Source organism: Artibeus jamaicensis, unplaced genomic scaffold (assembly GCF_021234435.1).
Source record: "Artibeus jamaicensis isolate MK-2021 breed Jamaican fruit bat unplaced genomic scaffold, CSHL_Jam_final scaffold_3151, whole genome shotgun sequence".
Classification (NCBI taxonomy): Eukaryota; Metazoa; Chordata; class Mammalia; order Chiroptera; family Phyllostomidae; genus Artibeus; species Artibeus jamaicensis.
In genome coordinates this window covers 6,069,688-6,082,216 of record NW_026522037.1, presented here as the reverse complement: position 1 = coordinate 6,082,216, position 12,529 = coordinate 6,069,688, and the positions used below count along the sequence as shown (strand labels likewise).

General features: G+C 58.4%; 1 protein-coding gene across 3 annotated transcripts in view; it reads left to right on the top strand.

Moving 5' to 3' along the window:
• The window catches only part of RANBP17 (RAN binding protein 17), a 236,875-nt gene extending 227,081 nt beyond the window's left edge, over positions 1-9,794 (top strand). For all 3 annotated transcript variants that reach the window (XM_037127901.2, XM_037127899.2, XM_053656934.1), the window contains 3 exons: positions 5,688-5,786; positions 7,571-7,698; positions 9,390-9,794. In XM_037127901.2, the coding sequence (XP_036983796.2) occupies positions 5,688-5,786; positions 7,571-7,698; positions 9,390-9,486 (324 nt within the window). In that variant the 3' untranslated portion in view covers positions 9,487-9,794. The remainder of the gene's footprint in view (positions 1-5,687; positions 5,787-7,570; positions 7,699-9,389) is intronic.
• Positions 9,795-12,529: the final 2,735 nt, after the last annotated feature.

Below are 12,529 nucleotides of genomic sequence, written 5' to 3'. Positions count from 1 at the left end.
CAAAGGCCCAGGAGGCAGGACCCCGGAATGATTTTCCAGAGGAGAAGGGGGCACCCGTGATTGACCGCGATCTTGTGTCTGTGAAAAGAGGCTCACTTTGTCGTGCATTTCGTTGGATAGTTTTTTCATTTAAAGTGCTAAGTGCATTTTCCTATTACGAGGCTACAAAGACGTGTAGGAATTTAAGCGTGTGCTAACTGTGTAGACACTAAAAGAGGTAACGCAGACGGTGGGGCGCGGTTAATCCAGGCAGGGAAGTGCACGCTCATTTGCCCTCTGCTTCGACTTCCTGTAGCGTCCCGCTGACCCGCAGGGGCAGACAGCAGACGAAGAGAACAATTGATTCCTTTTCCCTAAAGGTGACTCGTGTCTAATTGGAGGAGGATCACATTTCAGCGTGTGCTGCCCATGCACCGGGCCTCGTCGGGAGCAGCACGTGGCCGAGACAGCAGCTCCCTTGTTCCCACAGGCACTGGCAGTCCAGACGCATCCCCCCATCAGCGGCACTCGGGCCCCCCAGGCCCCGTCCCTCCTCTGCCACCGGCCTTCCAAAAGGCCAGGGGAGGTGCCAAAGGGCACCTGGGGCTCAGAATCAACTCTGAGTGTTGGGGGCATTTAGTGTTGGTCATTCCTCAGAACATCACCTGCTCATTGCCTCAGAATCAGGGGCCACCTGGCTCGGCCGGGGCACGGGTCATCTTGTACTGTACCCCTCTTCCCACAAAGGCCCCCGCCTAACACATCAGGACACTCCACTCTGCAGACAGGTCCCCTTGGGCACAGCCCCAGCCTCCGTCCAGGCTCTTTTCCGGGTCCCTCACCTTTCCTTAGCTCTGCCCTTCCTTTGTCTGAACCAGCGATGGCAGCCAGTGCGCCACAGGAATTTTTACAACATGCAGTACCTGGCTGTTCAGTCAGAGGCACGGACCTCTTTCCCCGTAGGTTGCCAAATTAAAAAATGATAACAGCCAACACAACAATAGCTGCCCAGCACAAATGAATCAAAAGTATACCTGTTCTTTTGTCAGATCAGCAAAAAACACATTTTCTTGTTGTGCCACGGAATTGTAGTAGTTAGTGTGTGCCGTGAGGTGACAGAGTTGAAATCGCTGGTCTGAACCGAAGCCTCCTTGTCGGGCCCCCTCCCACCTCCTCTGGACAAGACAGGTGCACTCCGGTCCCAGCGCCGTTTTCCAGTTCCCGGATCCACACTGTGGCTGTGTTGTCGTGCAACCCTGAGCGGGGGATGGGGTCAGAGGGGAAAGAGCTGAGTTCCCTGAGTGTGTTGAGGGTCTGACCCCCAGAGGGTTGGGGTTCACCTCATCACTTCAGGTTCGGTTTCCAGAGGGGTGGGGGGTCCAGCCTCGTGACGTCTCTGGGCCCCACTGGAAGAAGGAGAGTTGTCTCGGGCCACACGTTAAATATGTTGCGACAGGTAATCGCACAGAAACATCACCGTGATGTTTTAGTAAGTGTACGGTTCTGTGTGGGCCGCATTCCCAGCCATCCCAGGCTGCATGTGGCCTGCGGGTTGGACACCCCTCCTTCTGGTACAAATAGGAAGCGGGAGGGAGGCATTTGGATTTTTCCACCTATTTCTAGAAGCCTGGACTGTTTTTGGTTAGATTATTCAGTGTGCTCAGAAAGCATTAGAAATGAGAAGTGTTGCTTTATAGGGAGTCTCAGAACTCAAAGGAAATGAGCCCAATTTCCCAGTGTTTTCCGGGATGTTCATTTAAATTGCCGTGTGCGGGGTGTTTTTAGAGGGAGGGAAGCCATTGTTTTCAGGACAACGTTCAGCGGGCCGTTCTTCAGAGCCGGGCTGTTAATCCTGTGCACTGTTGCTCATCCGGAGAGTCCGCAGGTGTGCCGACCAGGTTTGTAAAAGCCTTCGGCCGGAGGCAGGAGGCCCTGCTGCAAAGGCTCCGGGGGCTGCTGCCCTGGACTCCGGTCCCAGGGCTCTCGGGGGCTGCCGGACGCCTCATAGCAGCAGCGTTGCTGAGCAGAGGGGACACGTTCGGGCAGCGTGCCTGGGACACGCACAGAAGGTGGGAGCAGCAGCCGCGCCCAGGAACAAGCCGTCACTGTCAGCCCTCCAGAAAGCTGCAGCCAGAGCCAGACGGACTGCGTGCCCCGCCACGGGGTGGCTTTGGCCCCGACTCCCCCACAAGGCGCGGGGCAGCAGGCACAACCTCAGGACTCAGGCAGACCCGATCACAGATCCTAGTCCCACGTCACATGGTGAGAACTGCTAGCGGTGCCGTCTTGAGCAAGCCTCTACTGTCAGGACCCCAGGCCCTCCGTCTGTGAACTGCAGCCAGTGAGCCAAGGGTCAGAAGCACCAGCATGCGTGCCCGGAGGCACTGAGCCCAGGGGCTGTCCGTGGAGAGAGCTCACCGGGCCCAGCCTCCTGAGTGGAAGGGCTGTCCTGAGAAAGGTGGCGCTCGCGGCCTCGTGGCCTGCAGGCCCTGTGCGACTGCCCCGGGAGCTGCCGGCCAGGCGGACGGCAGTGAGTCTGCACAGGAGAGCCCGGCCCTCGGAAGTGAGCGGCACGTCGATTCGGGTCTTGACCTGTTTCAGGTTTGCACCATAGACTGAGGCCAGAACTTCTGTTCTCGGTACCATCCCTTCTCAGCCCCAGATCTTGAGCTCTTTATGCTTTGGTCCTTGGTATTTCACTCATTCTTTCCCTTTCGTTCATTTCTTCATTGTCATGGATTCCTCCTTTCATTCAGCAGCTATTTCCCACACTCTGATGGGCCCCGGGCTCACAGAGAAGTCCCTCGTGCTCCCAGCACTCAGGGGTCTGCCCACCAGTCTCCCTGCCCCACCCCACCGCAGTCAGCACTGTGCACTCTGCCCAGCCATCCTGCTCCACTGAGCGCCAGCCTCCCTCGAAAGACCGTGCGCCGCGGCCTGCAGTACACGCCACGCCTGTGCTTCCTCTGCGCCCGCGGGAGACAGAACCGGGAGCCTCCACAGTGCCCGGCCTGCCGCCGGGAGTGCATCCCCTGCACTCCTGGGTCGGGAAGTCCGCTGGGCTCCAGGAAGCAGGGGAGGGGCAGAGACGCAGCGCACACGCACACGGCATTGCTCTGCTCTCTTGCTGCAGGTCACGTCCTTGCAGAGTAGCTTTGGGTTTTCTTGGGAAGATCACGGGTTTTCAGAACAGCAGGAACACTGTTGTTCAAAGTCTGTGCTGACACAGGTACCAGACCAAATGAGGACGCCTTTTGGACTGGCTCCCATTTTAGGGTTTTGCTGTTATTTTTGTTTGCTTGCTTGTTTGTTTGTACTGCAGATCTCAGTGAAGTTAGATTGTGAGGAGACTACAATCTGATTACCTGTGCACAATCAAGACATGAAATGGGGTGCTTCCTTGAGCCAGGAGGTTCCACTGGGCTGGGCCAGGGAGCCAGAGTTGGGGTGAAGAAATGCTAGTGACTTTTGAGGCCTGTGAAAGCGCTAGTCCTCGCAGCAGCCCCTCTAGTAGTCGTGATCGTCCCCCACCCACACACAAGGAACTAGCGCTCAGAGGAGTGAACGGCTTGCCCAGCTCCTGAGTTTGAGTCAGGTGGGGCTTTGGCCTCATCAGTTCTGACTGGCTCCAAAGCCTGTCCCTACCACAGCATGTGGGTGTCACGTCATCAAGGGGTTCCCTGTTATCTGCCGAAGCCGGTGGGAACGAGAAAGGGGGACGAGGAAGAGGCGAGGCAGGGTGGAGTGGCCTGCGCCCTTCCCGAGCGGTCCCCTCCTGAGCTGGGCAGAACACGGCGAGGACAGTCCGGGGCTCGTGTGTGTTTTTGGACATAGGCCCCGGAAATGGCAGCCTGGGTTGGACAGACTGGAAACGGCCATTCTGACCATCCCTGTAACAGTTGGGGAGGCCACTTCCGCTAGCATCGCCTGCACACACTGTTGGTGCCTGGCAGCCCAGGGGGCCGGGTGGGCTGGCGCCGTCGAGAGAGCCCGCCCCTCGCATCTCCACTGTCCCCCACAGCGAGTCCCCTCCCCAGGGACAGGCTTCTGTACTTGGGTGTCGCCCCCGGTGTGCTTCCTCGTGGGGGAAGGAGATGTTCCTTCTCCAAAGGAACTTGCCGAGTGGCTGAGCCGCCCTCCACACCCTCCACGATTATTAGGGAAAAGAACTCTGCAAAGAGGCCGCCATGTCAGTGCCGTTTGAGCAGATTTGCTCACTAATTTCCATTTTTCCGGAAGAGTAAAAAAGGAAAAAAACCATCCACTTTAGCTAACTTTATTTTTAGAAAAGTATTTTATTCAAACATCCCCTTACTTATTACAGACATAAATACATGCATTCAGACAAATGAATCCACGGGAGAACCGTATAAAGTAATTGGCACATCACTTCAGGATGCTTTGTCAGTTACGAGAGGAGTTCAGTACCTCTAACTTGCATCTTTCCCATTAAAATATCCATTCTGCCTTCACATTGTGAAGCGCATAATATTTTAGATCGTCTCCGTGGGTCTGTTAGTTTTGCTTGTCAATTTAATTTGTGGCTCTGTGACTTTGGGTGGCTCGTTAGGTCGCCCGTAGAAACACGTGACCCGCAGACGATGCTTGGGGTCGGGCTGGAGACCTCGCCTCTCCCCGGAGAGGCAGGACACGCAGGCGGGGACTGGCAGGTTTCATTCGCCACCAGCCTCGGTGTCCCAGGGGGACGACGGTGACGGTGGCGATGTGCAGTGGCAGGTGTTGAGAGCTGCGGAGGAGCCCGTCACTGCGGTGACTGCGCACGTCTGCAGCACTTCCTGCTCCTCGCGGCACTTCTTACCTGCGCCGTCTCGTTGGATTCTCGGAGCTTCCTCCTGCCGGATCCTTACTTTCCTCTTCACAGCCGAGGTCGTGGAGACAGAGAGGGCAGGCGGGGTCGTGGAGACAGAGAGGGCAGGCGGGGTCGTGGAGACAGAGAGGGCAGGCGGGGTCGTGGAGACAGAGAGGGCAGGCGGGGTAACTTGCCCAAGGTCGAAGTGTGAACTGGATGCAGAAATGCCACAGGGGAAGCCAAGCGTCACCAGAGCCCGGTGGGGGTGGTGTGCGTGGTGGCCTGTGCCCTCCTTTCACGTCACCTGCACAGGACATGTCGCCTGTGTCCCCAGACAAGTCTGAGCTTGTGCCCCTTTGGCCGTGCACCCACGGCGGGCTCCCACTGCCATCGGGATGAGGTGCAGACCCTCGGGCGTGGCCTGCCCACCGGCACTGGGGTCTTGATTCTGGCCCACCTGTCTCTCTGCCCTCCACTGCATGCCCACGGCACGGCGCCCACCCAGCCCCGTGTCCCTCCAGCTGTCCCCTGGTGGTCTGCCCCGGGAGCTCCCAGCTAGCTCCTCAAGGGCAGAGGCTGGGCGAGACGCCTGTGTTCCCTTTCCTCCACTGGCTGTCCTGCAGGCTTCGAATTGAAGAGAACGGGTGGATGTACACGTAGCAGTGAAGTGAGCACGTGACCAAATCAGGGAAGGGCAAACGAGAGCCTTTAGCAGCCTGAGCCGGCGACACGGCAGGCGTCCCGCTCCCTCCTCTAAGAGGCAGAAAGAAAGGGGAGCTGGGCTCTCGCCTGGCAACCTAGTGTAGGGGGAAGCACCTCGGGGCCGAGAGGCAGGGACCGGTGGCGGGAGGGACTCCGAGCCACAGCAGCCGGGTCTTCCTGTGACTCTGTCTCCTAGATGATGTCTGTCCTCATGAACACCATCGTCTTCGAAGACTGTCGGAACCAGTGGTCGGTGTCCAGGCCCCTCCTGGGGCTCGTTCTGCTCCATGAGAAGGTGAGTGGGCTGCAGGGAGGGCCACGGGCCGGGCCCCGGGCGGGGCAGAAGCTGCACGGGAGGCCCTGCTGCCACGGCAAAGGACGAAGCCGCCACTCGGCCAGGAGCTGGAGCCCCAGGGGCGGAGCGTGTTCCCCAGGGGACTCAGGTCCTCTTCAGTGAAACAGAGGCCTCGGGGCCAGGTCCTCTGGAACCCAGAGCTCCCTCGCACGGGGCAGGCACGTGCCCAGCAGTCCTTCAAGCCCACCCTCGTCTCCTCCCCGTGTTCCAAGGGATTTCTGAGCAGCGATCCCTTTTGCCCCTTCCCTGGCCTCCACTTAAGTCTTGGACCCCCACTGCCCCAGCCCGCAGCAGCAGCCCCCCGGGACCAAACCCAGAGTCAGCCCCCTTCACCCGGCAGTGGACGCCTCCAGTCCCCGAGTGCACGCCGCCCGCCCGGGGCTGGCTCTGGAAGCCACCCTGTCCCCCAGCGGTGGGTGGGAACAGCGCGTCACTGCTCCGGAGAATGAATTGTCTGTACAATAAGATAGTACTGGGGGGAGAGACAGCGAGATCAGAGGGAGGCGCATACATTAAAATTCAAACTGAAACCCCAGCCTTGGAAGGAAACTAATAGAAGGGGAAAATATATCAAAAAGAGCAGCTCTGTCTCATCACTCACCTGTGCTGAAGTATCCAATTTTAGCCACACTCCGGAGGACGGCCATTCATCTTCCGCCGGCGTTATTGTGATTTAAATCCAGGCTCTATAAAGGAGAGCAGTTCTTTTAAAATGATTGAGAGGGAATAAGGGCAAATTCAGTGTTTAGAAAAAGCTTATGACATCACAATATTATACTTTACTGATGGAGGCAATATTTCATGGTTTGGGATGAAAAACTAATAATTTTCTATTTGGTGTGAGTCACTGCATCATTATAAAAAGGAAAAATAAGTAGTTCTGCGCATTCCCAATCTTGTTCAGGAAGACAGTGAGGCTCACATCTAATGCCTCTGATATATAGTATTTAAGGATTCGTCTGACTCCATATTAATTATGTGGGTTTTTGATGTGAGCTGTTTTAATGTCTGACGGAAATTAAATACCATGCTGTTTGGGCTGGGACGGGGAAACTCGTGACTGGCAAAATGTTTTCTCTGTCCCGAAATCAGGCCGTTTGCGATCATTAGGGGCCGTGTTTGCACGACCGCTTCTGTTTGTGCCACAGCGCCCCCACCCCGAGCGGAGAAGGGGCTTTGCGGTCCGATGTGACCAGGCACCACAGACCGTCCCCCCAGGACCCAGCACGCTCCTCTCGCGCCCGCCCAACGAATGGAGCGGCCCCATCTGCACCCCGGAGGGCAGGGACTGAGACAAAGCCCAGGGCTGTCGGGGGCGACTCACTGAAGCCGTGAAGATGAGGGGACCCCGGGCCGGGCCGTCAGTCCGTCCTCCCGTCCGCCTGAGAGGCCCTGCCTGTCCCAGCCTCTCCATGACACATGGAGATGAGTCGGGAAGGCCTCTGCCTGCCCAGTCCCCGCAGAGGAGGCGAGGACTCCGTCAGCCTGAGTCGTTCGGTGACAACAGGACAGTCACAGGAGAGGGCTCTGTGAGGAAGGGGAATGCAAGGCGGGCTCTGGAAGGCTGGTTTCCTGCAGAGGCTCACAGCGCAGGCTGGACCCGGCTGCCGCTCCCCCGCCAGTGGGGAGCCGGGCAGCTGGGAGCCGGTCGGGCCCCCGGCCCAGGCCTCTCCTCAGGCCCCAGCTTTGGGCAGAGCTCTGACGCCTGCCCTGTCCCCCAACAGTATTTCAGTGAACTGAGGGCGAGCCTGATCGACAGCCAGCCCCTCCCCAAGCAGGAGGGCCTGGCCCAGTGCTTCAGGAACCTGATGGAAGGCGTGGAGCAGAACCTGTCCGTCAAGAACAGGGACAGGTGAGCAACACGCGGTGGGCTCGGCGTCTCTGGGGGAGGGGGAGGTTCCGGTTTGTGGGAAAGAACCGGGCGGTGCCTAACACGGCTCACCTGTGCACGTGGCTGTTCCGTTACACCTGGGAACCCTGGCTCCCTCCCCTTCTGCCCGGTAATCACGACTGGGCATCCGTGTCCTGCAAGCATCCTGCCAGGGACTGCACGGGGCCCAGGGGAATCAAGTCCCAGCTTCCGCTTAAGCTTACAGTCCAGCAGGAGAGAGACAAAAAGTAACCAACAAAAAGCCAGAGAGAGCTCGGATTTGCTGCAAAGGACGAGGAAGGGCTTCCCAGCATTTGAACAAGCGCGGGCTTGGAAGGCAGGCGACTCCAATTGAAATTCATCCTGACCTTTGTAGGCTGCGTGGCAGCGAGTGCGTCGGCTTCGCGGGTCCTCAGTTTATTTACTAGTAGAACCGAGACCCTGGGAATTGGCCGTGATGTTTAGATGCAGAATGTAGTGGAGAGTCGTCTCGAGGACACAGGACTTGCAGTGAACATCAGCTCCCCTGCCTGGCCTTTAAGAGTGGCTGGTCCAAAAAAAAAGCGGAGGGGGTGCGGTGGTGACTGCTTTTGTAACAGCAGAGTCCCCTGAGCCGCCCGGGAGACCTAACTAAGAGGGCGCGCACTTAACAGCCGCGCCCGAGTTCTTGCATCTGTTCGGAGCACAGAATGTCACGGAGCACCCACCGTGCACCGGGCATGGGGGACACCAGTGGTGAACTAATAATGGTGCAGGGAGCTCCTGATGAAGACAGACAGTAAGGAGCGATGTTTGCAGGGAGGACAGCTGCCTGTCCCCACCCTCTGCTGAGAGCGGCAGCGTTCACGGGCCGCACCGTCCGCAGTGCACATCGGCCGTCCCAGTGTGTCCTGGAGTCTCCGGCCTGGGTGCCGCCAGTGCGAGGCCAAGTGGGTGGGCTCCGTAGACTCTGTTCCCTGCTGGGATGCCCCCTCAGGCAGAAAGGGGCAACTGGCAGAAGGCACTGAGCGGGGACCCTCGGTGCCTCCGGCGGGTTGGGGAGCTGGAGTGCAGCCTCGGGCCGGCCCTCCTCGCCTCCGGGGGCCTGACCGCCAAGGGCGGTGTCTCCCCAGCGCCAGCTCCACACTGAGCACTGCCGGGCACTGTCCCAGGTAACAAGTCTCACTTCCCACCATCCCAGGGGGCAGCTCCCCGTATGGGGCACCTGTGTACTCACCCGAGGTCACCCAGCTAAGCAGTGGTGGAGCCAGGGTCTGGGCCCAGGCGGCCCAGCCCAGTGCCCCTCTCTCGAAGCCCTGAGTCCAGTTTTCTCGTCTGTGGAATGAGGGTACTGCTACCTACCTTTGGGAAGACTTCTGATGATGGTGTGAATTCAAACGTAAGCCGAACCTAGGCTTCAGTTCTTTATAATGTCCTGTACCATCAGTGTGTGATTTGACTGGTTTAAAAACAGTTTTCAAATAGCATAACCACAAAATGCACCCCTCATTGGTCAGAGTGTTTCATTTTCTGGGAGGGGCGGGCGGTCCTGCTGGTTAGAGCGGAAGGAGGCCTCCGCCAGCCAGACGCGGGGCCCTCTCCAGGGTGCTGAACTCCACCGTGGGCCGGCCGTCCAGACGCCGGTGCCGCCGCGCCCCGCCGCTGCCCTCGGCCCTTTCCTCCTCTTTCCGCAGGTTCACCCAGAACCTGTCCGTGTTCAGGAGAGACGTGGCAGAGGCCCTGCGCAGCGACGGCGGCGCCGAGCCGTGCGGCCTGGACATGATGAGCTGACACAGTTTCTCCGACCGGCCGTGGGGGGAGCGCCTTTCCCAGAGACTCCTGTGGGCCTGGGCCCAGCACAGCCATGTCGGCTGGCCCAGGGGGATCTATTTTTCAAAACAAACAGCAACAAAAGCCCTACCTTTTTATAAGTCCCGCCTAATTAAAAGAATTTATAATAGTGCAAATTCATTCTATGTAAATCCATTCTTTGCTCCGAAAAAGAAGTGTTTTCACTCTTTCTATTAAAATGTCCTTATCTTTGTTCTTACAATGCTCTGAAACGGTGTAGAAATGATATTTAACCAAAGAACATAATAAACCAGGTTTGTGCTTAAGTGTGGACCGGTTAATGGCTCTTCCATCAGAGCCGAGAAGTGTGGGCGACACAGCCTTCACCGTGGACCCCAGATGGAGACAAATGCCGTTCGGTCCGTTGTGTTAGCAGTTTGTTAACGGTCTGGAGGGAGCGGCACGGGGGGCGCTGGGCTGTGGGGGCCGAGCCCGAGCCTGGGAGCGCTCCGAAGGCCCCACAGCCCCCTCTGCCTCAGCGGCATCTGATAAAGCAGAGAGACAGTAACACAATTAAATGGCTTACAAACAATGTTTGCTCTTCACGGGCATAAATCTGCAGCGCTTCGGTCTAGAAGAGTTAAGCTGCGCGGTCACTGCCCACAGAGACCTTTCTGCGGGGGGAGCCGGGCCGCCCGGTGAGACCCCCGGGGGTGCCGGCTCCCCGTCCCTGCTCCGTTCACTCTCTGGGACCCCAACACCTTCGGGCCGGAGGCGGCGCGGCCTTCCTGGGCCGTCGGAACAGTTCCAGGGACCAGAGTTCAGATCTTCGGAGGTGGAGGAGTAGTTGCTTTCCGTCCCTCCACAGACAGGTGTCCCCATGGGGGTGGCAGTGGGGCGCACCCCCAGGACGGGAGGGGAGACGGCCCCTCCCAGGTGGCCAATGGCATCTCACTGTCCTGTCTTCACGGTTCAGGCTGGCTGTAAACCTCAGGCCCTTTATTTCTGGTAAGATGGGAGATTTGGGCCTTTCTGTTGAAGAAGAAGTAAACCCACAGGCTCCTCTTACAATTTCATTTCTCAGACTCGTGGTTGTTGAAGCCATTCCTGAGAGTGGAGTTTTGTAACAGGCTTGTCACGTAAACGCAGAGTCGCCCAAGTTCACCCCAGAACGTCTGTCTCCCGTACGTGAGCCCAGGAAGTCAGGGAAGGTGTGTTGTGGGTAGGGTTGCTTCCGGTGTTTCGTGGGCCTCACCCTGTATCTCACTGGCAGTGAGAAGTACAGTTTTTCTGGAGGCGGCAAATTCTGAACTTCGCAAAACATCGGCTGAAGAAGCCTGACCTGAGAAGTTCTGTTTTTCACTGCACGTTCATCCCACAAAAAATTCTTCACTGCCGACCCCTGCCCGTCGGCTGTTATCTCTCCAAAAGTCTAGGAGCTAAAGGCACAAAAGCACTTGTAATGAAACACAGCAAAGTAACGGTGTGCACTTGCTCGTCTTTGCCACACCCCCAGAGGTCGCCTGCTGGTGTCACGCCGGCCGTGGAGGGCTCCCCGGCCTTGGCCTTGGAGAGCTGCTCTCCGGGCACTGGCCAGGCCTGCCCCACTGTGGCCCTACTTACTGAGTGTCTGCAGTGACACTCAGTGACCTGTGCTCCCTCCCTGCATCCTCGCAACAGCCCCCAGGAGGGAGACCCCGTTGCCCGCCCACTCGTGAGAGGAGGAAAGGAGACCGGAGTGGGAGTCCAGTTCACACAGGTCACACTGCAGGGCTGGGGGCCAGTCCTGCCTCACCCCCAAGAACTGGTCTCTTCCACGGAAGACGTATTCCAGAATGGCGCGTTGAAACCCGATGACATTTACATCCTTTGCCGTTGCTTTCTCGGGACTCCTGCTACCCAGCATACCCCAAAATGTAGTGGCTTAGAACGACAGTGATTGTGTCACGGTCCCTGGGGGTCTGGAGTCCACAGCCAGGTCCCCTGCTTCAGGGGCGGTCAGCAAGGGCTGCGTCATCAGGAGACTCGGCTGGGGAAGGACCTGCTTCTGCGGCCACCGGCGGCTGGCAGCAGGGGTCTGTCCCTTGGGGACCGGTGGCCTGGAGAACAGTGGCCTGGGAGTCACAGCCTCTTCCCACCCAGGCTCTGAAGGGGCGCCCGTCACTTCCACTCCATCTGGTCCCTAAAATCGCTGTCACTGGCTCACACCCGCACTGGAGGACGACCAAGGGTGTGGGTGCCAGGAGGCGGGGCCCTCAGGACCCATTTTCAGAACCACCTGCCACAACTCTTATGGACAGGTAGTAGAGAGGTTGAGTTTGGCTGCGAGTTCCTCCCCCGAAACCTGGAGAGGAGCCCCGATTCTCCTTGGAGGGCTCAGTTCCCTTCTGCACCCTTTCCGAGGGGAGAAGAGGGGGCGGGGAAGCTGGGCATTTCAGGAACACAACCTGTGTGCTTGTCCTCCAGCCCGTGGAAACCTGACCCGTAACTGCGCCCCCTCACCCCACCACGCCTGCCAGAGTCGGCCTTGACAAGGGACGCGGTCTCCCAAGGGTAAGACAAGCATTCGAGGGCACACCCCAACTTGTGGAGCCGACCCAGAAGAGCACTGGCTGCATTTGCCGTGTGCTCCTGTCAGTTCAGGGGTGTGTCGGACTTACCCAGATTCAGCAACGGGAGGGAAGAGAGAGGGCAGGCAGCGCTGCGGAGCCCACCACTTAAACAGACGGGCGGTGGGAGGTGGGGGCTTCTGCGGGTACCGCTCGTCCTCCTGGCGGGACTCATGTGCGGGCACAAGTCACTCACGCACGTGGGGCCCTGCGTCAAGCCACCTGCCCCAGCGGACACTCAGGCAAGACGCAGTTTGAAGGTATTTTGACGCTGCTCAGTTTTTACCTCCTACGCTGCTGACCTCGGAACCTAACCCTCGTGAAAGCTGCATTCTAGATGTTCCCATTTCTCTGTGCCTCCCAGTCAGGCCCCTCTAGGCTGGGGAGGTGGGGACGCTCAAGGCCCCTGCACTGCGTGATGATCTTAGAAGCCC